The following is a 22825-nucleotide window of genomic DNA, read 5'->3' as shown; positions in this document are numbered from 1 at the left end:
TGGTATCAGAACCCCCTGAGGAGCCCGACCCCAGATATTACGTCTGGAGTAGGGCCAAGGAATCTGCGTTTTAGCAGGCTTCCAATTTATGCCTCCTTGATCCTGAGCCAGCCCTGGATTCTTGGCTTTTGTCTCTTAATATTGCCTTCTATTAAGTCCTGGACAAACTCCAAACTTCTGTAGACACCCCTCTCCCCAGGACCCAAATTCTTTTTTTAAAAATTTATTTATTTAATTAATTTATTTTTGGCTGCATTGGATCTTCATTGCTGCGCGCGGGCTTTCTCTAGCTGCGGCGAGCGGGGGCTAGTCTTCGTTGGGGTACACGGGCTTCTCTTGTTGCGGAGCACGGGCTCTAGGCGCGCGGGCTTCAGTAGTTGTGGTTCGCGGGCTCTAGAGCGCAGGCTCAGTAGTTGTGGCGCACGGGCTTAGTTGCTCCACGACATGTGGGGTCTTCCCTCACCAGGGCTCGAACCCGTGTCCCCTGCATAGGCAGGCGGACTCCCAACCACTGCGCCACCAGGGAAGTCCCCCCAGATTCTTAAGGTCCCCACTTATGGGTTATAGTTTTCCTAAGAACTTCCAGATTTGATTAAATTATAAACTTAACCTGCCAGCCTCACACCTTGGAGATTTCGATTTGAAATGGATCACCTGCCAAGCACTGAAGACTTCACACTGAGTCATAAGCATGAAAAATAGGAAACTTATGGAGAGAAATGTAGACCTGAATTTAGGGATTTGAGTGCATTGAATATAACTGACACTACTTCTGTGGCAAGATATGGGCCTCCATGTGCCCTGTAACTGGAAACCCCTCTCCCTGGAGAGAGGCTTACATAAAGCTATGATTACTATGATGCCCTTCTGAAGAACTTATTGACTGACCTCTGGCCCTGTAGGACTCATCCCCCCCACACCCTGCCTTTTCCTGCCCTCCTAACTTCTAAGTATATAAATTATAGTTAAGAATTTACTATTTTCTGGGTGCAAGTTGACTTCCCAGCTGACATGCAATAGTGTGGCTTTCTCTGGGCTACCATTCACCGCTTACCCTTCCTAGTGACATATACAAATCACTAAGATAGGAAATTCACGAATTGGGAGGACAGGGCTTTCCATCCTTCCTAAGGGAGCTCTCTGCCCATATTATACAGCTGCCTGCCTTGCTCCCAGGAAAGCACAATGCTGTGATTCCTAGGCCACCAAAAAAAAAAAAAAAAAGAAAAAAAAAAAGCACAGCGTAAACACACAAACAAAAAAGCAGAGAACTTGAGTCTGAAGATCTGGAGTTCAAACCTCAGCTCTGCCAACGATTAGCTCTATGAATTTGGATAAGTCACTTCTCCAAGCCTCAGTGCCCTTCATCAGCCATTTAACAGAGTACCTGGCCCACAGCGTGTGCTCAGAAATTTTTTATTGCTTTGTTAATACTTTCCTTTCCTGGCAGCAAAAGCTTTTCAGGTACACTAAAATTCATTTACCTTCCCCTTCTTGCTGAGTTACAAAATAAAAAGTTTTAACTTTAATGCTGGCTTGTATTTAAAGCAATATTGTTCTATAGACCATTTGTGGGGTCCTTAGCTCAAATGTTTTGCATCACAAATTCTGATTTTTTGCTATAAAAAGTTTAGAGTCCCAATCAGTAAACTATTTTGACTATGTAACAGCGACGCATATTTGTTTTGCAGACATGCTCTAAAAACTCCAAGGGCAAATATCCCTGACTGCCTTTTGCAGGTTGCATGACGACCCTCTTTTTGGTTCTCAGATAAGCACACTATTTGAATGGACGCATTTTAGAAGGTGAGGGAAAGGATGCCAAGCCCAGACACTGAGCTCTTAGCTTCGACATGCATCAGATTCAAACTGTGAGGACAGACTCTAAATGGCCCAACATTATAGCATCTAACCCCAAATCAAAAATCTATCCCATAGCTAGAAATAGAGAACACTGCAGGGGGATGAGGAAGGAAAAAAAAAAAAACTTGTTTACACAACTTCATGTTTATTTAATTTTCTACCTTTTTTTTTTTTTGGTTTTGGGGGGTGCTTTTTTGGCCTCGCTGCAAGGCTTGTGGGTTCTCAGTTCCCTGACCAAGGATTGAACGTGGGCCACAGCAGTGAAAGCGTCGAGTCCTAACTACTGACCGCCAGGGAATTCCCTAATTTTCTACTTTTAAAGGCTTGCTTCATCTCCCTTTCCCTATAAGCCTTGTAAAGAAGAAAGGAACTTGTCTTTCCAGTGGTTTTAGTAACACAGAAATGAACCTTATTCTTTCTACTTTAGTGGGATTGAGCTGTGATCTTCCTTCAGAGAGATGCCCTGCTGGCCACTTTATCAACTTATACCCAAGAAGTAGCCTTTTCTCCTTATGAAGATGAACGTATAAATCAAGTTTAGCATTTTTAAGATACTTATTTTAAAAATCAGCAAATTATCTGTATTAAAGCACAACCATTAACCATTTTTCTCCTCTTCAATCCAGCCTGTGTTTGTTTTCTGTTGCTGCTGTAATGGCTCCTGAGGAACTGAGGCCCTTGGTCCAACAGCCCACAAGAAACTACATGAGTGAGCTTGGCATCAAACACCCCAGTGGAGCCCCAAGATGCCTGCAGGCGTGCAAGACTAAGCAGAGGACCGGCTGAGCTGCACCCACATTTCTGACCTGTAGAGACTATGAGGTAACAAGTATAGTCGTATTAAACTGCTATATTTGGGGGTAGTTTGTATGCAGTGATAGATAACTAATACATGTCACAGTGGGTTGATAGAATCCATTGGCTTTAAAGGAAGGCTCAGTGGTGCCGGTGTTCGCTCAGGGAGACACTTGCTATGTGTCAGTGGCCCCTTCTCTCGCCCCACAGTGTAAGTGTATGTGCCTTTGGCACAAGGGCCGAATGTCTGGCTGGCTTGCCCATGAGAAGGGAGCTGAACAGGGCTGCCTGGAGCCCCCCAGCACCTCACTACCTGATTCGAATGCCCTCCCCTCAAGACTTGGAAGGTACAAACAACATCTCCACCCCTCTGAAAAAAAAAACTGCGCCAAAGGAATCTGTCCAACTAAACCTTAGTTGTTCCCTAAAAGACAGAACCTTTATCCTTAAGAAGGAAAGAATGAAAGGATCTAGTCCTGTGGTCAGAGCAGGACTTTTAGAGAGCAGGGAGGCTTGAGCTTCCACTCACTGTCTAGAGCCGTGGTCTCCAAAACAAGCAGGAGAATCCACTGGAATGTGGGGAAAATATTATTTTTATCAAAAACAGGAAATTAAGCTTTACTGATATCCACTCTACAAGCTGACCCTGCGGCCCTCTACGTCCATGTGGGCCAGACACACGTCAGACCAGCTTTGAGAGAATAGTCCATAGATGAGCCCAGTGCAGAGGGCGGCAGTGGCCGCCACCCCTTCCTTCACTGCTGGAGTGTCACTGGGTGCTACCGTGGATTTCCAGTCCTGGTTAACAGGATGTACTTATTATATTATCTATATATTAATATTAACCGAAATTAACCCTGGGCAAATGCACAAGGGCCTGAACGTTGCTCAGAAAAACCAGAATCTAAATGCTAATATGTGAGCGCAGGGGATCTTTAAGAAGAACGGCAGAGCTGATTCTGTTCCTATCTCTAGTATGTCACATTAACCATTAATCATTGTGGTTTTTTTCCTTTTACCTTATAATACAACTTAGCAAGAGGTTGGCAAAAAATATTTTAAATTGTCCAGAGGATAATTTGAGATACAATGAAACTTGCCCTAAGTGAAGGCTGTGCCTCCAGAGATTGGCTAGTGATGGTAGCACCTGTATAAAACTTATAAATTATATATGTGCATGTATATATAAATATATGCAACTTTTTACCAATAGGGCACATAATCAAAACATTTGGGGGCTTCCCTGGTGGCGCAGTGGTTGAGAGTCCGCCTGCCGATGCAGGGGACACAGGTTCGTGCCCCGGTCCAGGAAGATCCCACATGCCACGGAGCGGCTGGGCCCCTGAGCCATGGCCGCCAAGCCTGCGTGTCCGGAGCCTGTGCTCCATAACGGGAGAGGCCACAACATTGAGAGGCCCGCGTACCGCACACACACACAAAAAATTGAAACAAAACAAACAAAAAACACAAAATACTGTGGGGAATTCCCTGGCGGTCCAGTGGTTAGGATTCTGTGCTTTCACTGCCAAGGGCCCGGGTTCAGTCCCGGATCAGGGAACTAAGATCCCGCAAGCAGTGCACCAAAAAAAAACAAAAAACAAAAAACATTTGGAAGCCATGGGTCTACAGGAGTCTATGACATTTTCTAACCTAGATATCAGAGTCTGGAAACAACCAGCAGGACCCACCTGATCCGGGAGTATAGAGGGTTAAGATGAGAAGAGGGAAATACCAGAAAACAAAGTAAGTTTATTCGTCCTCCTTCAGAGAACATTGTCTCCCTGACACCAGGCCCAGCTTCCACGACTGAACTGAGAGGACCTTCTTTCCCTTTACTTCCCCAACTAACCCAAAGCTTTTAACACAGATGCTTGAAACCAAATCAGAGTGAAAAGCAGTGGCAGGTCTTCCACAATCCCAATTTTAGAATGTTCAAGCTGCTACAGGAGAGGCTGTTGGGAGTGGCCTCCAGTTGAGATGAAGCACCCACTGCTGCAGTCAGGGGGAGGTCGCTAGTCCTTGCAGAAGGAAGGGCTTTGCTGCCTCCAGGATGTCCAGGTTAGGGTCCAGTGAGCGGCCAAGCCCCTCCAACACCATGATGGCAAACACAATTGAGGCAAAGTTGCTTTCAAGCTTTACCTGAAACAGAAAAACAGTGGTTCTTTCCAAAGCCCATTGATATACAGAGAGTGTCCTGGGTAACATGTCACCGTCCACTCCCGGCCTCGTCTACCCGCCCATGTGATTTTTATCATCTACCTAACATTCTTTTCCCTACCCAGTCATTTTTCCCACCATCTCATCTACTCAGCCAACCCCCCACCTACTAGAAATATCAAGGAAAATATAGGGGATGCAGTGTGTACAGCTCTTCTCTAGGGGAAGTGTATAAGTGTGTGAATGACTTAAAAATACTAAAGTGAATAGTTTACAGCTACACCGGGAACCAGAAATCTAAATAAGTGTCATTCTTCAAAATCCACAGTAGTCTTTTTGAGACTAAGCACAACCGGCTTTGCGCAAATACAGCAGAGTTTCTTCCCCTTTGGAGCCAGGTTAATAGTAATAACAATTTATGAGGATTACCCAATTAATTCTCAAAAGTACTCTCATTATCTCCGTTCAGTAGATAAGGAAGCTAAGGCTCAGGGTGGCTCAGGTGGTGACTTGCTCAAGGCCTCTAGGTGAGGAAGAGTAGAGCCAGGATTTAAACCTAGAACAAGAATCTCTTTTCAGGTGGACAGAAGGTCAGGCAATAGAAGGTTGACTCATGGGGAAATAATCTTTGTTAAAAGTAAAGGGGGGCTTCCCTGGAGGCGCAGTGGTTAAGAATCTGCCTGATAGTGCAGGGGACACGGGTTTGAGCCCTGGTCTGGGAAGATCCCACATGCCGTGGAGCAACTAAGCCCGTGCATCACAACTACTGAGCCTGCACTCTTGAGCCCGCGAGCCACAGCTACTGAAGACCGTGCGCCGAGAGCCCGTGCTCCACAACAAGAGAAGCTACCTCAGTGCGAAGCCCGCACACCACAGCAAAGAGTAGCCCCTGCTCGCCGCAACTAAAAAGAAAGCCTGTGCATGGCAACGAAGACCCAACGCAGCCAAAAATAAGTAAATTAATTAATTAAAAAAAAAAATAGTAAAGGGGGCTTCCCTGGTGACGCAGTAGTTAAGAATCTGCCTGCCAATGCAGGGGACACAGGTTCGAGCCCTGGTCCAGGAAGACCCCACATGCCACGGAGCAACTAAATCCGTGTGCCACAACTACTGAGCCTCCACTCTAAAGCCCGTGAGCCGGGCTTCCCTGGTGGCGCAGTGTTTGAGAATCTGCCTGCCAATGCAGGGGACACGGGTTCGAGCCCTGGTCTGGGAAGATCCCACATGCCGCGGAGCAACAAAGCCCGTGAGCCACAACTACTGAGCCTGCGTGTCTGGAGCCTGTGCTCCGCTACAGGAGAGGCTGTGACAGTGAGAGGCCTGCACACCACGATGAAGAGTGGCCTCCTCTCTCCACAACTGGAGAAAGCCCTCACACAGAAACGAAGACCCAACACAGCCAAAAATAAATAAATAAATTTATTAAAAATAAATAAATAAATAAATAAAGCCCGTGAGCCACAACTACTGAGCCCACATAACACAACTACTGAAGCCCGAGCACTTAGAGCCTGTGCTCCGCAACAAGAGAAGCCTGTGCACCGCAATGAAGAGTAGCCCCCTCGCTGCAAGTAGAGAAAGCCCGCACCAGCAACAAAGGCCCAATGCAGCCATAAATAAATAAAATAAATATTTAAATATTTTAAAATAAATAAATAAATAAATAAGGGGTATTTGTCCCAGTTAAGGCCCAAAAACTTGTCTGAGGAGTCAGATGGCTGATCAGGAGAAAGCGGCATGTTACAAATGCACACTCATTGTGGGAATGTAAAATTGTTCAGGCTGTGGAAGACAGTATGGAGCTTCCCCCAAAAACTAGAAAAAATACCATCTGTAAATCAACTGTACTTCAATTTCTTTTTCTTTTTTTTTTTTTTCGGTACGTGGGACTCACTGCTGTGGCCTTTCCCGTTGCGGAGCACAGGCTCCGGACACGCAGGCTCAGCGGCCATGGCTCATGGGCTCAGCCACTCCGCGGCATGTGGGATCTTCCCGGACCGGGGCACGAACCCGTGTCCCCTGCATCGGCAGGCGGACTCCCAACCACTGCGCCACCAGGGAAGAACTGTACTTCAATTTAAAAGAAACGATGTGATCTAGCAATCCCACTTCTGCGTAAATATCCAAAAAGAATTGAAAGCAGGATCTCAAAGAGACATTCGCACACCCGTGTTCATTGCAGCATTGTTCTTAGTAGCCAAGAGGTAGAAGTGGCCCAAATGTCCATCAAAGGATGAACGAATAAAGAAAATACAGTATATGCATACAATGGAATATTATTTAGTCTTTAAAAAAAAAGGCAATCCTATCACCTGCTAGAAAGTGCATGAACCTCACGAACATTACATCAAGTGAAATAAGCTGGTCACAAAAGGACAAATACCATATGATTCTACTTATATGAGAAATCTAGAGTCATCAAAATCATGGACACAGAAAGTGGAACAGTGGTTGTCAGGGGCTGGGGGGAGAGAAAAGTGGGGAGCTTTTGTTCAGTAGATACAGAGTTTTAGTTTTGCAAGATGAGAAAATTCTAGAGCTCTAGAGATCTGTTACACAACTTTGTGAATGTGGTTGACACTGCTGAGCTGTGCACTTGGAGATGGGTAGGGGTACATTTTATATTATTTTTTTAACCACAATTTAAAATGTTTTGAATTGTTTTAAATTAAGTGCCTGGTGAAGCACTTGAATAGAGTGGCTGTACTTGATCGGCCCTCTCTCTGCTGTCCTGTCCTGAGAATCACAATGACAACAGCAAACATCTAAAGTGCTGGTAACCGTTGTGTCCCACGCAGTGTGTGAGAAAGGCTGTGCGCCAGTGGGAGCACCAGAGGCCGGAGAACAAAGCAGCTGGGAGTGGGGCTCCGCAGTCGGGCTGCAGGCACGGGCACTACCATGGGGGCCACCTGGCCGGGGGTGAGTTGCTCGGTGCCGGCCTCGAGGAATATTGCGGGGATTAAATCAGGTACTAATAAATGTTACACAGCTAAATCAGGTGCGTAGAGGGGAGTCACGGCACACCACTACCGTTGTCACGGCCTCATCCGGCCCTCCCAGCAGCCCCGGGGAGACTTGGAGAGACTTGAGCAGGTCAGAGCTGGTTGGTGCAGAGCTGGCTGTGAACCTCACCCTCCAGCTCCCCGTCCCGTGCAACTGAACTCCCAGGAGTGTGTGTTCATTCCCGGTTCTCTCCAAGCCAGCCCCCTAGCAATGATTAAAGCTTTCCCCAATCCTAAGGTGATATTTAAGTCATTTTTAAAATGGAACCTGTCAAAAGTTTTGGAAAGCATAAAAGTTTTTCACCAAAAACCCCACCAACGTGGGATCACAACGTGACCAAGGAAAGATCTTGCCGGACGTCAAGAAACAGAAACAGCACTCTTCACCACAGGGATCGGTGCATGCAGCGTTTTCAAAAAAACGAGATCTCACATAAGAAAAGTACCTGTCACCACCCTGAGGCCACCCGCCTTCCCCAGAGCCCTGCCCTCCTGCCTGACCAGAGGGCGAGCTCTCCACCCAGGCCTCACCTTGTGAGTCATCAGCAACTTAAAGACATTCGAGAGAAGGATGGAAACTTGAAGCTGGAAAACAGAATAAAGAGGCTGCAGAGGCTGCAGAGCCCCCCGGGAACCCCTTCTCCCTTGCCGGCCCCGTCCCACGTCCACACACACGCACACACGCACACACACACACACACACACACAGCAGTGAGCAGAAGCAGACTGCCTGACAAATCCCAGAAAGGACTGCACGCACACACACCCAGCTTCCACCTCACAGCTGAGTTCAAAGACTCCTCGGAAGGACCAGCCTGGAGGCCTCTACCCCCGCGCTCCCGGCACACACACACATCACTTCGGAATAAATAAGACAGGCAGCGCCGGGGGCCCGCTGCCGCTCCCCACTGCCAGGGGGCCACCTCTTGTTCTGACTCGCTCCAGCTAGTGTGGACTTGGGAATGAACTTGGGAAGAAAACTCAGGTTTGTCAGAACTGTGTGGAGAATACCAAGTGGGCTCTGCTGCAGGTCTAAATGGAGGGCGTGAACACTCGGTATGTCCTCTGTCTGCTCAGGGGCCTCCGTCCTCCCTCCCCCCACCGCCATGCTCCGCTGAGCTCCACGGAGATAAGGCAGCAGAACAGCTGACCCCCGGTCTGGGCGGGGCAGGTATGCAGCACTACATATGTCACCGTCCCAGCAGCCACCCACGAGAGCCTGGTCAAGGAGCCGCTCTTGAAAGCCGGGATTCCAGAGGGCCTCCTCACACCTCAAAGATGTGGGCAGAGGAAAAGCTTTGTTCTTTATCAGCCTTAAAACCCAAGCCCCTCAAGACCTCCCCCCATGAAGAGGTCTCCCTTAGACCTGTGGTTTGCTGTGTCCAAGGGCAAGGTCAGTAAACACCCCGAGGCCCCTGCCCTTGGAGCGGCCTGCTCACCTTTTCCAGCGTGATGGTGTTCTTCCTGGCCTGGGTCACCAGCCTGGCCATCTCAGCCTTAAATCCCTCCACATCCTTGCACTCACTGGCCCGGGCATGATGCAGGATGAGCTCAGCCACTCTTTGGCCCTGGAAGACGCAAAAGAAAAAAACTTGGTAGAGTCAAGAGGGCACAAAACTAGATGCTGTGCCCAAACTTCTTCATATCCTAGTTGTTTCCGCCTCAAATTTTCTACCACCCTGCTTTTGGCCACCCATCCTTTTTTAGCTTTACCTCCCCGCCCCACCATACCTGGTAAATAGTCAAGGTCTTTTGCAGCTTGTCTTGGGCAGTGGGGCCCCACCTATACTCAGCACAGTCAAGGAAAGGAGCTGCACTGTCTCCTTTGCCTCCAAGGCCCCCCAGGCCCAGCTGCAAAGCCAGTGTCTGCTACACGGCACTGCCGACCAACCTGCCTGCCCCAGAGCCACCAGGACCTGCCGCCAGGCTGGACCAGCTACACCATCCTCGAGGGCGGTCTTCCCGCCCGAACAGAATTCCCTGCTCACGGCTGACCCGGCCTCTGTGCTCCAGCCGTCTCGCCCCTCCTCCACCCAGGAAGCCCCTGATCAAAGCCTCCATGGCCTCCCCAGCACCCACGCAGCCCCGGTGGTCACAGCCCAGGAGCCAAGCTCCTCCTTCTCGGCTGTGACCTTCTTCTTTTGCCCAAACCTGTGCAGAGGAGCACCTCCCACCCCCTCACCAGCCGCTGCACCTCAGCGTTGAACCTCGGCCCAGGAGATGCTTTCAAACTGGCTCAGGCTCAAGCCTCTGGTCTGCCCCCTCAGAAGCCTCCTAAGCAGGGGTTCCTCTGAATTTCGCCTTTCCTTCCAGCTTTCTCTTTCCCAGGGTCTTTCTTGCTGGAGACTTCACTGTCACCCTTGATGTGGCACTTTAGGTTGACTCAGTAGGGGCTTTGCTGAGTCCCTTTTGCTAAATAATAATTCTCAACCACTGGAGCCCCTCAGAGGCACGGGGTGAGGGGTTAAAACCACTTATGTCCCCCTCCACCCGCCCCAATCACGTGTTTTCCCACACCTGGTGAATAAGTTCCCTGAGCTGCTGCTTCTCACCAGCCCCACCTTCTCGCAGCAAATGGCACAGACCAGGGCGGCTGTTATTCAGTCAAGAAGCTAGTGTTCCCAGGGCCCAGCTGCACACTTACTGAGGAAGGAAGAGAGACCACCAGAACAACAGCATTTGGGAAGGAGGCGTGTCTTCCCATTATTCCAAATCATGAGCCCCTCGAACAGGCCCGTTCTGACTACAGAGCCTTCAGCAGCTTCATTTTCCTGCTCCCTTTCCTTCTCCCCACTTCTTCCCTCTGCTCCACCCATTTCCATCAGGAGCGCCCTTGGCAAACACAGGCATTTACAAGAATGACAAACGCTGAGGAGCCCCGAGTTTCCCAAGGGCCTAAAAAATTCAGCCCCGACTCCCAAGGGCCCAGCGGGTCTCACCTGCCCCATCACCACGGCCATGAAGACTGCCCGGAAGTTCCTCAGGTCGGCAGCCTGCAGCTCGGCCACAATGCCGGCATCCAGAAGCACCAGGCACAGCGGGTACTGGGCAGGCGTCACAGCCACCGCCAGCGCGTCACAGACATCTACCTGCTGAGGCTGCGCCTCTTGGCTCTTGGGAAGACCATCAGCGCCCTGGACCAGGATGTTCCCAGGGTGAAGGTCCGCATGGACAAAGTTGTCCACAAATATCTGGGAAGAGATCAGAGCTACTCTAGGCTAAGTCAACCTCACCATCCCATCACCACGAGGCCACACGTGGAAAAGCTTCCAGGGTGACACGAGTTCCCGATGATGAATTACAAGGCAGAGAGGTGTGCATTTATAAAGTCTCAGAGCTTGGTATCATCGATTCAAGGGACAAGCCAGGTTGATGTTTTCAAGAGAAAATTTATTTTCAAAGTAAAGAGCGTTGAAAATGATCATAGGGGGCTTCCCTGGTGGCGCAGTGGTTGAGAGTCCACCTGCCGATGCAGGGGACACGAGTTCGTGCCCCGGTCCGGGAAGATCCCACATGCCGCGGAGTGGCTGGGCCCGTGAGCCCTGGCCGCTGAGCCTGCGCGTCCGGAGCCTGTGCTCCGCAACGGGAGAGGCCACAGCGGTGAGAGGCCCGCGTGCCGCAAAAAAAAAAAAAAAAAGATCATAGGGGAACATGATGAAAGACCAAACCGCAGTTCAAGAGACTTAGTTTTACTCTATGAGTTGAGCAATTAATATTCAGATTAAAAATTATCTAGTCATTGTTGACAGATTGTCCCCAAACCTCTCAGTTCTTACAATTCATGTAACTTCCTTTCTTTAAAAATATTTCATAAAGCAGACTTCGCCTCCATTACCTCCATCCGTCCACATAATGAAGTCTAACAGTGATCCTGACAGCTGTACTGGCACGTGGAGTTGGGGAGGCTGGGAGAAATGGCTTTGAACCTGCTAAGCAGGAAAGAAAGCCACAGTCCCTGGGCCTGACGCGTGACTTTGTGGAACAGGAATCTGCCTGCTGTGAAAGATCATAGAAACCACCAGCAATCCTTCTATGAGGGGAAGGAGAGACCCGGGGCAGAGGTACAGAACAGCTGCTGCTGGAGGGGCTCCTGGGGGACTCCTTCCAGCCAACACAGAGCCCTTCCTCCTACAGGATGCAGGCTGAAGACCCCATCCCTCATGATGGTCATGGCAGCAGGCCACAGAGGGACCTTTCTAGTCCAGATCCTGGCTCTGCTGGAGGTAAGGGAGGCTGCTATCCTGGTGAAAATCCCAGGAACTGAGGAAGCCAGGGCCTGCACACCTGTAGGATACGGTCACCAAAGGCTAGCTGACCCCTGACCCTGGGACAGAACCTCCTGGCACCTTGCTGTTAGCTGAGCCCCTAGGGTCCTTGATCCCACAAGCTAGAAGCCCCCTGTGATCTCCCGACTCCTGAGCGCTGCTCAGCACTGCTTCTCCCCTAGCTACTCCCCCCTGCACCCTCCCCTCTGGCCCATGGTGTGCCTCGGAGCCCTGTTACTGGGGACAAAGTCCTCTCCCTGCTGAGCTTCCACTGTGCTGACAGTGGAAACCCGGATCTCCGGCGAGAACCCTGCTTCTCCAGGAGCCCCTTGGGTGAGGGCTACCTATTCTCAATACCCACGCACCCCAGGACTGGAGGTGAAGTCAGAGCCACTCAACCACCAGCCCCTGTCACCCTGAGCCCTCTGCAGGTGTCTGGCTTACAGCCTCCCGTGCTGTCTGCCTGCACCACACCACCGTCCCGCTCGGCGCACCCATTCTCAGCTCCGCCCCACTTCTGCCACCTGCCTGGGCCTCACGGCTCCACCTTGGTTACCTGGTTTCTTTCCTCCTACTCTCTGACCACACGCCTGGTTCCTTCCTACCCCGATTCTGCACCCCCAGGCCTGGGCACTCGTCCTCACTATGCATCCTAGACCAGCCGTCTCTGCCTCGACCACTCTCTTCTGTGCCAACCACCAGGAAGAGCTCAGACCCTCAACAATCTCAGTATCTTTTTTTTTTTTTTTTTACTTATTTATTATTTTTGGCTGTGTTCGGTCTTTGTTGCTGTGCGCGGGCTTTCTCTAGTTGCAGCGAGCAGGGGCTACTCTTCGTTGTGGTGCGCAGGCTTCTCATTGTGGTGGCTTCTCTCGTTGCAGAGCACGGGCTCTAGAGTGCGTGGGCTTCAGTAGATGTGGCACATGGGCTCAGTAGTTGTGGCTCGTGGGCTCTAGAGCACAGGCTCAGTAGTTGTGGCTCACGGGCTCAGTTGCTTCACGGCATGTGGGATCTTCCCAGACCAGGGCTTGAACCTGTGTCCCCTGCATTGGCAGGCGGATTCTTAACCACTGCGCCACCAGGGAAGCCCGTGTATCTTCTTTCTTTGCTCCTACACGTGAGCTGCTAACAATGGTGGATTCCTGCTGTTACTACTGGTGATGAAATAACTGATATTGCTTTGGGCTCACTGTAGCCTTTTTTGAGTGTCAACTCATTAATAATTATTGTCAGGCCATCCTCTCCAAGGAGACAGCTAGACTTCCTTCACATCCCAGAGGAGATGGCACCACTTCCTGAACAAATCCTGGGGCTGGGATGGCCCATCCTAAGTGACCCTCGGGTACCCGTACTTAACCACTTAGCATCACCTGTCTTCCCACTGAACGGGAATGTTCCCTGAACACTGTTGTTATGTCTCTTTTGCTCACAACTGTAAATCCAGCACTTAATTCAGTGCCTGGCACATAGCAGGTGCTCAACAAATACTTGCTGAATGAATGAATGAAATAGCATGTAACACCCGAGGTTGTCTTTGGCTGTTTGTCTAAACTGTAGGCAAGTCGGGCGGGGCCTGGGTCTCCCTCCACACTCTTGCACAGAGACACAGCGCATGACACGGAGAAAGTGCTCAACAGAAAGCTGCAGAAGAAGGCGCGTTTGGGTCAGCTTGGCTATCTCTAGAGCTGACCCTCTCCAGCCAGCAGCCGTTTGCTTGGCCGAGCAGGGTCCCCCGCCTCCCACACACAGTTCCACCGTGTGCCAGCTGAGCGCCCGCTCCGCCGTGAACTCACCATCTTCAGGAGCATGTTGATCCCCAGCCGCGCAATCTTCCTCTTCACGTCCCCGGGAATGCCTGCTTGCTGGTAACTAGACACAGGCACACTCTCCTGGGGGAAGATCGGGGAGAGAACAGCTTTAGCCTGCACAGCCCGCGACTGCCCCGCTCCTCATCTCCACGGGGACACACCCGCACGGCCTTCCCACTGATTGGGAAGTGACCCGGAGAGGTTTTCCTTTCTTAGAGCCCCTATGAATCTGTCACCCACAAGATAACTTTAACCTGTTTACCCTTCCCTTCTACAACACGTATCAACAAGTCCCATAGGTTTACTAGGGAGGAAATCCCATGACTGCCACCCACAGGTAAGAGAGGCTTTGCTGTCAGGGTGAGCTTGTTTCTGGTCAAGAATTAGCCAATGGGGACATGAATAGCTCTGTGACCTCACAGGAGGGAAAAGAAAAAGAAGAGAGAAGAAAGGGGAGCCAGTCAGTACGCCTTTCGCATTTCGTATAGGTTAGTTATTTAATTGTCAAAGCAGCCTATTGAGATAGATCTTGTTATCCCTAATTAACAAATAAAAGAACGAAAGCCCAGAGAGTTTAAGTAACTTGCTCAAAGTCACACAGCTAGTAACAGTGGGTCATTCAGGTCACTCCTCTGGACCTCATCACCATCTTTACAAAGGAGACTGAACCAGGAGACAGCTAAGGCCATGACAGGAATACTTGTTGAGCACTTTCTCTGTTGAGCACTTTGGCTGTGCAGTCTCTGTGCAGAGGGCATTTTGCATTCAATGTGTCATTGATTCTTGGGACAACCCTATGAGGCAGGAAGGGTTGCCTGCTGTTGTACAGGAGGGAACTGAAGCCAGCCAGCAAATCCAGTGGCAGAGCAGACTTCCAAATCCAGAAAGTCTGAGGCCAGGGCCTGGCTCTCAGCCACCTTGCTACACTGCCTTCCACCCTCAGGCATATCCAGACCCCTCTCAGTTTCCCAGGCAGTAATCACATGCTCTCTTGGCTTTTGTCTTTTCCAACTCAGGCCTTCCTGTGAAGGGGAGACGACCTGACTGTGAGTAAAAGGTGCGGCCAGGGGAAGCTCTCAGTCTTACTTCATACGTTTCCACCAAGACATCCCTGGTGACAAAGGGACGCAGAGGGGTGGGGAATTTGACAGAGTTCACATTCAGGAAGTTGCACTGGAAGTGTTCTAGATTCCGAGCTTCATAACGCAGGTCGATCTACAGGGAAATGGAGAGAAGAGGGGAGGGAAAGGGTAGTCTGGGCCCAGGGACAGCAAAATCTGAACCCCCCGAGAGCTAGCAAGTCCCGAGATTCACCTGCCTTCCCCACCTACTCTCCTGCAGAACTCCCAAGAAACTCGGGCTGCCCCAGAAGTCTCAAGCCCCATCCCTACCCCACGATGTGAACTCCAAGCTGTAGACAGCAGACTCTCTGGAGAACTTGTCTAAACTGAATTTACGTTCACCCTGCCCCCAGTCACCTGCGAGTCACTGCAGATTACACCTTCTCTCTTACCCTCCATACCCATGGGAGACTCGGTGCCATCAACTCTGCAGCCCTCACCACTCTCAGATCTGTTCCCCTTTTCCATCCCACTGTTCCTCCCACGGTGACTCAAAACCAGTCACCTGAACCCTAACAGAGGTGTCCTAGTTGGGCTCCCTGTCCCCCATCTTCCCTCTCTCCAATCCATGTGCTGGCGTCCCCCCCCACCCCACCTGCAGGACGGAGTCTGCATTCATTAGGATGACGTCCAAGGTGGGCCGTGGTTTGGCCCCTGCTTCTCTCTCCAGGTCCATCTCTCGGGGCGCCTCCTCCTTCCACTACTGCCCCAAACTCCAGCTGCACCCAGTCTGCAGAGTGCCGGACATCTCAGCCTGCCAGATGCCTCCCCTCTCAGTGCCTTGCTTACTCCCCCTGACTGGAATGTTCTTCCCCCATTTGGGCCAACTGCAAACACTCCCCTTTCGCGAATCAGTGCAAGCCTAGGGAGCCTGGACCCTCAGGGTGGAATGACCACTTCCCCTCTTGAGCCTCAGCTGAACCTGACTGAACCTGTAGAGACTCCTGTTGTAACTCATGCTTTTTCTCCAAATATTTCACATCAGCCCTCCTCCTCCTACTATATTGTCCTTGAGGACAGGAAAACCTCACTTGTTTTCTTAGTTCACCAGCTTCTAACACAGTTCTTAATACATGTTACATGAATTTATAAATGAACATACACCCACTACATACACCCAGACTCTAAGATTTCAAGGCTGGGAACGTGATTGGACCACTCAGAGCTACAGCTGCTAGGAAGAGTTGATTTTTGAGATAAATGGGGTGTGCTATAGAGGTCTGAGCTTCAAGTGATGAGATCCCATGATACCTATCAGACTTCTCAAAGGGGAACTGAAGCTCAGGTGGGTGGTAGAACTGAGAGTGATTAATGCCAAGATGGGTGTCAGAAAAGAAGTTATTTTTCTCTATTTTAATTTTCTTTTATTATCAAAACTACACAACTCCATAGCGTAAAGCAAAGCTTTCTAAACGTTAAGACGCATCCCTGGGGCTTAAAACCCTAAATCAGAGGACATAAATGAAGACTTGGTACACTGCTTCTGAAAGCCTGCCAATTTCTGTGCCAACTGCCAGGAAGCCAGCACAGATGCCTCCTTGGAGCCCTGAGAGCCTCCAGCATGTTTACCAAGTCTGGCTACTTAAACAGGTGTCCCAAGGGCCCTGGACAAGGAGGAAGTCCTTGTCTACTCATTAACCCCAGAAACAAAGCAAACCAAAGGCACAGTGTGTGACTTCGCTAATTCTTCTTTTCCTTCTGGAGTTCGGCCATTGATTGTGGCACAGATAATGCTATATGTTCCACCAGACTCATTTCATTTTCATCCCAGACACTAAGGAAGACTGCCTTCCCCAAGCTCCCTCGTAGTTACACTGGGCCCGTGTGATTAAAGCTCTGACCTGTAACCGGGAAGAAGTGATATATATCACTTCCAGACCTGGCCACAGAATCCTTTACATGGCTCTCCGTGGTCTCTCTCCCCATTCCACACTGATCCCAGATGACAAATTTGGGAGGAAACTGGGTCCCTGAATAACTATGGAGTACAGCTCCCACTCACTCCCTCAGTTCACCTGCATGGAGCTTTCATATAAGCAAAAAATAACATTGTTGCATTAAGTCACTGAGATTTGGATATTCTTTGTTATATCAGCTAGCATCACCTATCCTGACTAATATACTACATTAGCCACAACACACTGGGAAAATACTCATCCATTCAGCATTTACTAAGCAGCTGCTAATGGCAAAAACTGTTGTGTGCCATTTACAACTGAGGGAAAGAGAATTTACCTGTTGCACCATGAGCTTCTCAAATTCCTCCACAATCTCAGGCAAGCTGAGCCACTTGATTCCTGGCAAAAGTGCAAGGACTCGGCTGCCCATCTTCATCAGCATCAGGTCCATCTGCACCTGAGCAAGCAGGCCAGGGTGCAACACCTGCCAAAAAGAGGCACAGTGAGACAGGAGGGATCAATCAGGAGGGCACGTTCACCCCGTCAAAGGAGAGTCAGCAGGCTTCTCATCAGAGCAAAGGGGAAGCAGTCCCAACGCCCAGGATGCTCCTGCCTTCCTCCCTTTGTGTCTTCCTGAGGAGACTCAGAGGGCAGCTCCCCTGCATGGTACTCAGCTTTGCTGGGAAGAATAGGTGGGCTTCTCCTTCCAAATACATTTTAAGTTTAGATCAGTGACTCCTAAACATTAGTGAGCATAAAAGTCACCCTGGGTTGCTTGGTGAAAATGTGGACTCCCAGACCTCCTCCAAGACCTACTGAGTCAGGGACTTCCCTGGTGGTCTAGTGGTTAACACTCCACGCTCCCAAGGCAGGAGGCCCGGGTTCGATCCCTGATCAGGGAACTAGATCCCACATGCTGCAACTAAGACCCAGCACAGCCAAATAAATAAATATTTTTTAAAAAGACGTACTGAGGGCTTCCCTGGTGGCGCAGTGGTTGAGAGTCCGCCTGCCGATGCAGGGGACACGGGTTCGTGCCCCCGTCTGGGAAGATCCCACATGCCGTGGAGCGGCTGGGCCCATGAGCCATGGCTGCTGAGCCTGCGCGAACGGAGCCTGTGCTCCACAATGGGAGAGGCCAGAACAGTGAGAGGTCCGTGTACCGCAAAAAAAAAAAAAAAAAAAAAAAAAAAAAAAGACGTACTGAATCAGACTGGCTGGAAGGGGAGCTGGGAATCTGCATTTTACTGAGTGTACAGGTAGCTGAGTCAGGTGGTCCAAAGCCTGCAAAATACTGCTCTAGAGTCACAGAACTCCAGAGGTGGGATGGAAAGAGTTCAAACTCCAGTTCTGCAACCCATTTCCTGTAAGAAACTGGACAAGCTGCGCAACTTCTCTCAGCCTCCTGTTCTATCATTTAAAACATGAAGATAGGGGACTTCCCTGGTGGTCCAGTGGTTAAGACTCTATGCTTCCAATACAGGGGGGCGCCGGTTCGATCCCTGGTTAGCGAACCAAGATTCCACATGCTGCATGGAATGGCCAAAACAACAAACAAAAAAACCCCATGCAGACAATAGCCCCTCCCTCCACCTCAAATCCTTTTAGGAATAAAGTGGAGTATAAATAAAGATATAAGAAAAACAAATGCCTATCTCGGGCATCTAATAAAGATTAAACAACGCATCTGACGTGACGGGCATGTTTCCTGGTATACAGCAGGCATCCACTCCTTTTGTATCCCACAGAGCAGAGGGAACCTTCGAGATATTTTGGACCAGTGTTTCCTAAATGTGCCTAATGATGAGAATCATTTGCAGCATTTATAAAAAGCCAGGCCCAGGCTCTTCCCTTGGAAAGTATAACTCAGTAGGTCTGAGTGAGGCACCCTTGGAAGGGTTTTATCTGAGGGGGTAAAAGAGAGCACCGGGGTATTTGCTACTAGCATCTGCCAGTTCTCCTGGGGACGTGCTCAACAGGGGTGGAAAGGTGTGGAGAGAAGAGTTGATGGAGCCCAGGAAGGGGTGATTGGAAATAGAGAAGGAAACCACTTCTGTAAAATGAGCGCCACCCTCTTGGGCTCACCACAGCACACTTAACACAGCCTGTCTCGGATCTATCCCGACCCCAGAGCGGGAGGTCAGCTGAGTGGTGGGTCCTCCGCCCACAGCGGCAGCCAACTCCAAACCCTCTTCCTTTTCCTCTTTCAGACCATTCGCATCACCACTCCTTCAAGCCGAGAAATCAAACAGCGTGCGCATCATAGGCACTCAGATAATGGTCAAGCTAAAAGAAATCCATGGAAGGCAATGTGGGGTGACTTGCAAAGGGGGACTTCCTGATCTGGGCAGCTCCGTGGAGTCGGTGAGATTTTAGAGATGGGAAGGGCCTGGCTGCAAACATCAGAACACTTACTTTCACGGCCACGGGGATGAGGTGATCTGGCTGTGGTCCATGGGCGAGTCCCGAAGCCTGAGACAAGACTGCATTCGATCCAACCAGGTCAGCTTTAGGGAAGAGCAGCCCTTCTAGAAATGACTGGTCGGCAAGACTTCCTTGAGGCCTCCAGTCCTTCCCCAAGTGTCCAAGGAGCTCTCCCAGCCCCCGGACTTTCCCAGCTTCCGAAGAAAGCTGCAGTCTGGAGGCTGTGGCCAGTCTCCGGATGCTGTCATTCTCCAGGAAGGCAGGATTGGCACGTGCTTTGTACACTTGGGCCACGCAGCCGGAACCCACAGGCTCCTGCTTCTCAAAGCAAAGGACCCTCCCCCAGTCCTCTCCGAAGGCCTGCCGTAGGAAGTGTTCAGTGTGGGTCCAAGGATGGGGCGTCACCTGGACGTGCAGCTTGGAGAACTGCGCACAGAAAGCCTCTGAGAAGAGATCACGTCGGGTGCTGGCCCACTGGCCGAGTTTGATGTACGTTGGACCGGAGGTCTCGGTGGCTTTCAGAAGCAGGTGGAGCCAGAGCCTGGAGACACTGGGAGCCAGGTAGGTGAGGGGGTAGAGTAGAAGGAGGGGGAAGAATTTCACCAAGAGCGCCCCCGCCCGGAGCCAGATCCGCAAGTGCAGAAGGAGGCAGCCTAGCCGCTGCTCCGGGGGGACCCTCTCCAGTGGCCCGTTTTCAGCCAGGTCACTCCAACTGGTCCTTTGCCGACACAAGCTCTCAGGGCCCCCCTTGCCAATGTCCTCAGAGGCTGAGATGAGTTTGGGCAAAGTGCCAAGCAGAAGCCAACAGAGTCTAGCCTTGCGACAGCACCCAGAGGGTCTCAGAAGGCCGAGGCCCTTGCTGAGCTCCAAGCCCCTTAGGTGCGACAAGCAGACCCTGACAGAGAAGCGCCAGGGGGTCACCATGCTCTCCCAGAGGTCGCGGTCCAGGCTGCCTGCCTCCACCTAAGGAGCACCCATCTTCGTTCCTTCTTTCCGCAAGGTTGGTCTGAGTCGGGGCCCCAGCTGAGTATTCCACTTGAGAGCGAGGCAGCTGTGAGACGCGGCGCGCTCAGACCTCGCCACGTGCGTGCAGCCTCTGCCGGGTCCTGCTGCGAGTCCTGCCTCCGCAGGGCCGCCCCGCCCCACGGGCCCGCAACCCTGCCCCACCTCCGTCGCAGGAGGGCTGGCCCATCCGTCCCCGCTCCCTCCCGGGTACCTCGCCTGGGCCTGAGGCCCGAGGGCTTTCAGAACTGAGCCCCGGAGGGACCAAGCCAGGCCCAGGTCGGGGACGTGACCCGCGCGAGGTGGCCGCGCGGGTGGAGACAGAGCCGGGCCGCCGCAGGGTCACCGCGCACGCCGGCCGGCGCGCGGAGGGGCTGCGCGGGGTGGGGCTGGGGGGACCATGCGGAGGGCCGCGGCGCCGAGAGCCCGGGTGGGGGTGAGGAAGGGCCAGGCGGGGCGAGGAGTGGAGAGCTGGGGCGGGGGCAGTGCGGACGGCCGAGGACCCGGGCAACGAGTACGGTGTGGGGAGGAGTCGGGCGGGGTTGTAGAGAGCCGAGTCTCCGCGCGCGATGGGGGTCCGGGCGCCAAGGGCGTGGAAGGGGCGCGGAGGGCCGAGGATCAGAGGGTCAGGGATCGGGGCGCCGAGGGTCGAGAATCGGAGGGTCGGGGATCGGGCGCCGAGGGCCGGGGATCAGAGGGTCGGGGATCGGGGCGCCGAGGGTCGGGGATCGGGGCGCCGAGGGCCGGGGATCGGGGCGCCGAGGGCCGGGGATCGGAGGGTCGGGGTGCCAAGGGCCGGGGATCGGGTGCCGAGGGCCAGGGATCAGAGGGTGGGGGATCGGGGTGCCGAGGGCCGGGGATCGGGCCGCGGAGGACCGGGAGTCCGCGAGCGGAGGACCCGGGATCCGGGCGCAGAGGACCGGGGATCCGGACGCGGAGGCCGCGGGATCCGCGTCTTCCGGGACCGCCCGCCCGCAGGCTCGGGGACCGCCCCTTAAAGCCGACGCGAGCCGGACTGCGGCCGAGGCTCACCCGGCCCTCGCGTCTTGGAGTCCCAGAAATAGAATTAACCCAAAACGCCAACGCGCCCTCCATGCCCCCTTTCCCCGCTGCGCGTCTGTCTCTCCACTGACATCCTTAGCTTTCGTTACAAAGAGCGCGGAAACGCGGAAACGCTGGGCGACCTGAAAACCGGTTCCTGAACACGGATCTTGTTTTCAGCTGAGCGAGAAGTGGGGGGGGGGGGGGGGGGGTTGAGGGCGGGGGTTAGGAGCGTTGTCCTTGGACGGCTGGAGTCCCTGTCTGCCCCGATTTGGGGAACGTGTTTGGATCTTGGGGAGTGGCTCCGGAAAGAACATTCATTCATTCAACCAATACTTTTTTTTTTTGCGGTACGCGGGCCTCTCACTGTTGTGGCCTCTCCCGTTGCAGAGCACAGGCTCCGGACGCGCAGGCTCAGCGGCCATGGCTCATGGGCCCAGCCGCTCCGCGGCATGTGGGATCCTCCCGGAACGGGGCACGAACCCGTGTCCCTTGCCTCTGCAGGCGGACTCTCAACCACTGCGCCACCAGGGAAGCCCCAACCAATACTTATTAAGCCTCAGTATTTCTTAAACTCAGTCCAGTATTAAGCCCCCAGATGGAAGGTATTTGGTGTGATGTTTTGGGGGAGTTTGTTTTTTTAACCTTGAAGAACCAAAGGAAGGTCAGCTACCTCTAGAGAGCAAAGGAGAGCAGAACAGAGCTTGGAAATCAGCCAACACAGCCAGGGAGGGCCCAGTGGTCTTATGCTCTGCGTTTTGGGGCTTAGGAGGCTGCCCTGTGTTGGGGTACCACAGTCACCTCTACATACATGACCCTTTATCTCCACGAGGGTGACAGGCTTCCACAGAAGTCTGCCAGGGCCTCACAAGTGGAAGGGCCCTGGGGAGGGAAACAAGGTCGTGGCCCATGCCTGCTCCTGGAAGTGTGACCGCCACTCACAGCCTAAGGAGCGCTGGAAACGTGGGAACTCCTGCACTGCTAACTAATAATCCATACCCCATTTCCGCAAGATGCGGCAGACCCTTTTAAAGTTCCCTAGACAGAAGTCATACCCACCACCACTGGTTTCAAATACGGCCAGCTATTAATTATGCCCTCCCAGCTTCCTCTGATTTATTTATCCACTCTGCCCCAAAGGTGTAAAATATTCCTGTATGACTCTGATTCACCAAAGGGCTTATTGAGGACTTAATCTGAAACCAGAGTCTCTGGGTTCTAGCCCCCTAATTAAGAGGTAACCACATGAGTGGACACCTCTCTGTGCTGCGGGAGGATGGCCGAACAGGTGACCAAGTCGGTGCTGTTCGTGTGTCTGGGTTACCAAAGAAGACTTTGCCACATTTGATGATATGCTCTGTATGGATGACAGCAACCTGAGAGATTTGAATAGAAAAAATAATCAAGTTAAGAACTGCAGAGCGAAACTTGAACTACGTGGGGGCTCTG

At 51.9% G+C, this 22825-nt stretch overlaps 1 protein-coding gene and 1 long non-coding RNA gene across 3 annotated transcripts; one reads left to right on the top strand and one right to left on the bottom strand.

Moving 5' to 3' along the window:
- Window positions 1-1265: 1265 nt before the first annotated feature.
- Window positions 1266-19135, top strand: LOC309810646. The gene is made up of 3 exons (XR_014295036.1): window positions 1266-2685; window positions 14907-14936; window positions 19120-19135. It is a non-coding gene; the product is annotated as an uncharacterized lncRNA (long non-coding RNA).
- Window positions 4388-20633, bottom strand: ADCK2 (aarF domain containing kinase 2). Of its 2 annotated transcripts, XM_082632817.1 has the most exons (8): window positions 19325-20612; window positions 17247-17393; window positions 14977-15105; window positions 13876-13971; window positions 10757-11008; window positions 9257-9385; window positions 8349-8402; window positions 4388-4797 (listed from the first exon to the last, which is right to left on the bottom strand). In XM_082632817.1, exons 1-8 carry the CDS (start codon window positions 20255-20257, stop codon window positions 4657-4659), a joined length of 1881 nt encoding a protein of 626 aa, XP_082488943.1. In that variant the 5' UTR covers window positions 20258-20612; the 3' UTR covers window positions 4388-4656. The 2 variants fall into 2 exon arrangements, with proteins under 2 accessions (XP_082488943.1, XP_082488944.1); XM_082632818.1 differs by lacking the exon at window positions 8349-8402 and having other exon boundaries at window positions 19325-20633.
- Between the last annotated feature and the right edge of the window lie 2192 nt (window positions 20634-22825).

The sequence above is a fragment of the Mesoplodon mirus genome, assembly GCF_964341445.2.
Source record: "Mesoplodon mirus genome assembly, chromosome: 9".
NCBI lineage: Eukaryota > Metazoa > Chordata > Mammalia > Artiodactyla > Ziphiidae > Mesoplodon > Mesoplodon mirus.
Note: the sequence above shows the minus strand (reverse complement) of the source record. Positions and strands in the feature narration are given on the sequence as shown.

Bases quoted from the DNA above. Each gene is read 5' to 3' on its own strand.
- ADCK2 (XM_082632817.1), bottom strand. From the start codon at position 20,257: ATGGTGACCCCCTGGCGCTTCTCTGTCAGGGTCTGCTTGTCGCACCTA. The intron at 17,394-19,324 runs GTAAGTGTTCTG...TCTTTTTGGCAG, and splicing joins TCATCCCCGTGGCCGTGAAA to GTGTTGCACCCTGGCCTGCT. The intron at 11,009-13,875 runs GTGAGTTCACGG...ATCTCTTCCCAG, and splicing joins TCAACATGCTCCTGAAGATG to ATATTTGTGGACAACTTTGT.